Below are 1689 nucleotides of genomic sequence, written 5' to 3'. Positions count from 1 at the left end.
ATTCTTAGTTTTGCATGTGCCACACACAAAACAATACTAGCATTCCAAGTACTTGTCCACGTAAAATTATGAACCATGAACTTCAATCATTCATGGCGTTGTCGTTTTAAAGACATTTCTTGTTTTATCTTCTAATGATTATCTGAAAGGACGATTTTGCATGAAGGCACGGAGAACGTTACTTGCACAACATCTTATTATCGTGATGCTTTGTAGTGTATAATGCTTTGTGATGCCCTGTAGTGTTTATCGGCGATATTATCACCTGTTTCACCAGTAAACTGTGGTGAAGGTTGGTACCTGTTATATTCCGGAAAGGACTATTTTCCATGAAGACATGGAGAACGTTAATGGCACACCTTATTATCATATCGTATCAACTAAAGAAGATACATTGCTGTTAACTTTGTATGGTATCTACAGAGCGGTTGTCAGCGTTACAGGTAGTATTGGTAACACATTGGTCATTCTTGCTGTGTTAACGACGAGAAAACTTCGCACACCTGCAAATATCTTTGTTCTGTCTCTCGCCTTCGCTGATATGTGTATTACGGCATTAATGGAACCCGTATCTGCCTATACGATTGTGATAGACAGAGAATTGTATTCCAAAAACCCAGGTTTGTGTAATGCAATTGGTAGCGTGTGTTTCATAAGCTGTACTTGTTCTCTGTGGAACATTGGAGCCATAGCGATCAATCGTTATGTTTTCATATGTAAGCATCGATATTACAAAACCATTTTCACTTGGCGAAAAACGATCGCTTATGCTGTAACAATTTGGACTATTTGCATCCTAGCTGACGTCAGCAACTTCTTCGGATGGGGTGGGCATTCTTTTGACCAAAAATCAATTGGGTGTTCTTATGATAGATTGGCAAGTTTCAGCCATGTTTTATTCACGGTAATTGTCTTCGTTTCAATGCCGATGGTTTTGATAGTCCTTTGCTACGCCGCGATATTTTGGACATTGCGGCAAAGTACTTTGAGACTCAGAAATGCTGATAACTTATCGTCTAAGAAGAAACAACCAGGTAACAAAGGAGATATTAAACTTCTCAAAATGTTATTCACAATTTTCGTCACTTTTGCATTTTGTTGGACACTGTACACACTTTTGCTTGTTTTCGATTATGATGACAATATTCCTGACCAAGTCTACCGTTTATCTGCGGTTCTGTCTCACACAAATAGCGCGTTAAATTCTGTAATATACGGAGTGATGAATAAGAATTTTAGAGATGCTTATCGAAAGATATTCTTTTGTGAAAAACCGAAAGCAATTTGAGACGGAAACACCAGTGTCACAGATCACAAATTCACGAAAGAATTTAATTTTGCACCAAACCAAACTAAAGATGATACACAAATCTCTCTTTTTTATTGATGTATTTAAACATAAGTAAATGACGCTATGAGTTCATTTAATAAAATGGAATTTCTATGTGTACTACTTACATCGTGCCAAATGATGAGTATCTATTTGTGTCCCAGTTCCTATTTTTTTAAATTATTTTGTACCCTTAATGTTGCAGATGACAATACGGAGTTTATCCTGGATTTTTTATTCCTTTAAGTTGAAAGGTTCATTTTATACTCCGTTACTGTCCAATAAATTATCAGTATTTAATCTGGTCAAACCAATCTGCAAGTTTGTGTCAACCAATATGGTCCATATGTCATTATATG

At 36.4% G+C, this 1689-nt stretch overlaps 1 protein-coding gene across 1 annotated transcript; it reads left to right on the top strand.

The window, feature by feature from the left end:
• Positions 1-200: 200 nt before the first annotated feature.
• Positions 201-1361, top strand: LOC140143074 (melatonin receptor type 1B-B-like). Its single transcript, XM_072165122.1, has one exon. The coding sequence runs from the start codon at positions 338-340 to the stop codon at positions 1286-1288; it is 951 nt and encodes a 316-aa protein (XP_072021223.1). The 5' UTR covers positions 201-337; the 3' UTR covers positions 1289-1361.
• Positions 1362-1689: the final 328 nt, after the last annotated feature.

Source organism: Amphiura filiformis, chromosome 20 (assembly GCF_039555335.1).
Source record: "Amphiura filiformis chromosome 20, Afil_fr2py, whole genome shotgun sequence".
Classification (NCBI taxonomy): Eukaryota; Metazoa; Echinodermata; class Ophiuroidea; order Amphilepidida; family Amphiuridae; genus Amphiura; species Amphiura filiformis.
Note: the sequence above shows the minus strand (reverse complement) of the source record. Positions and strands in the feature narration are given on the sequence as shown.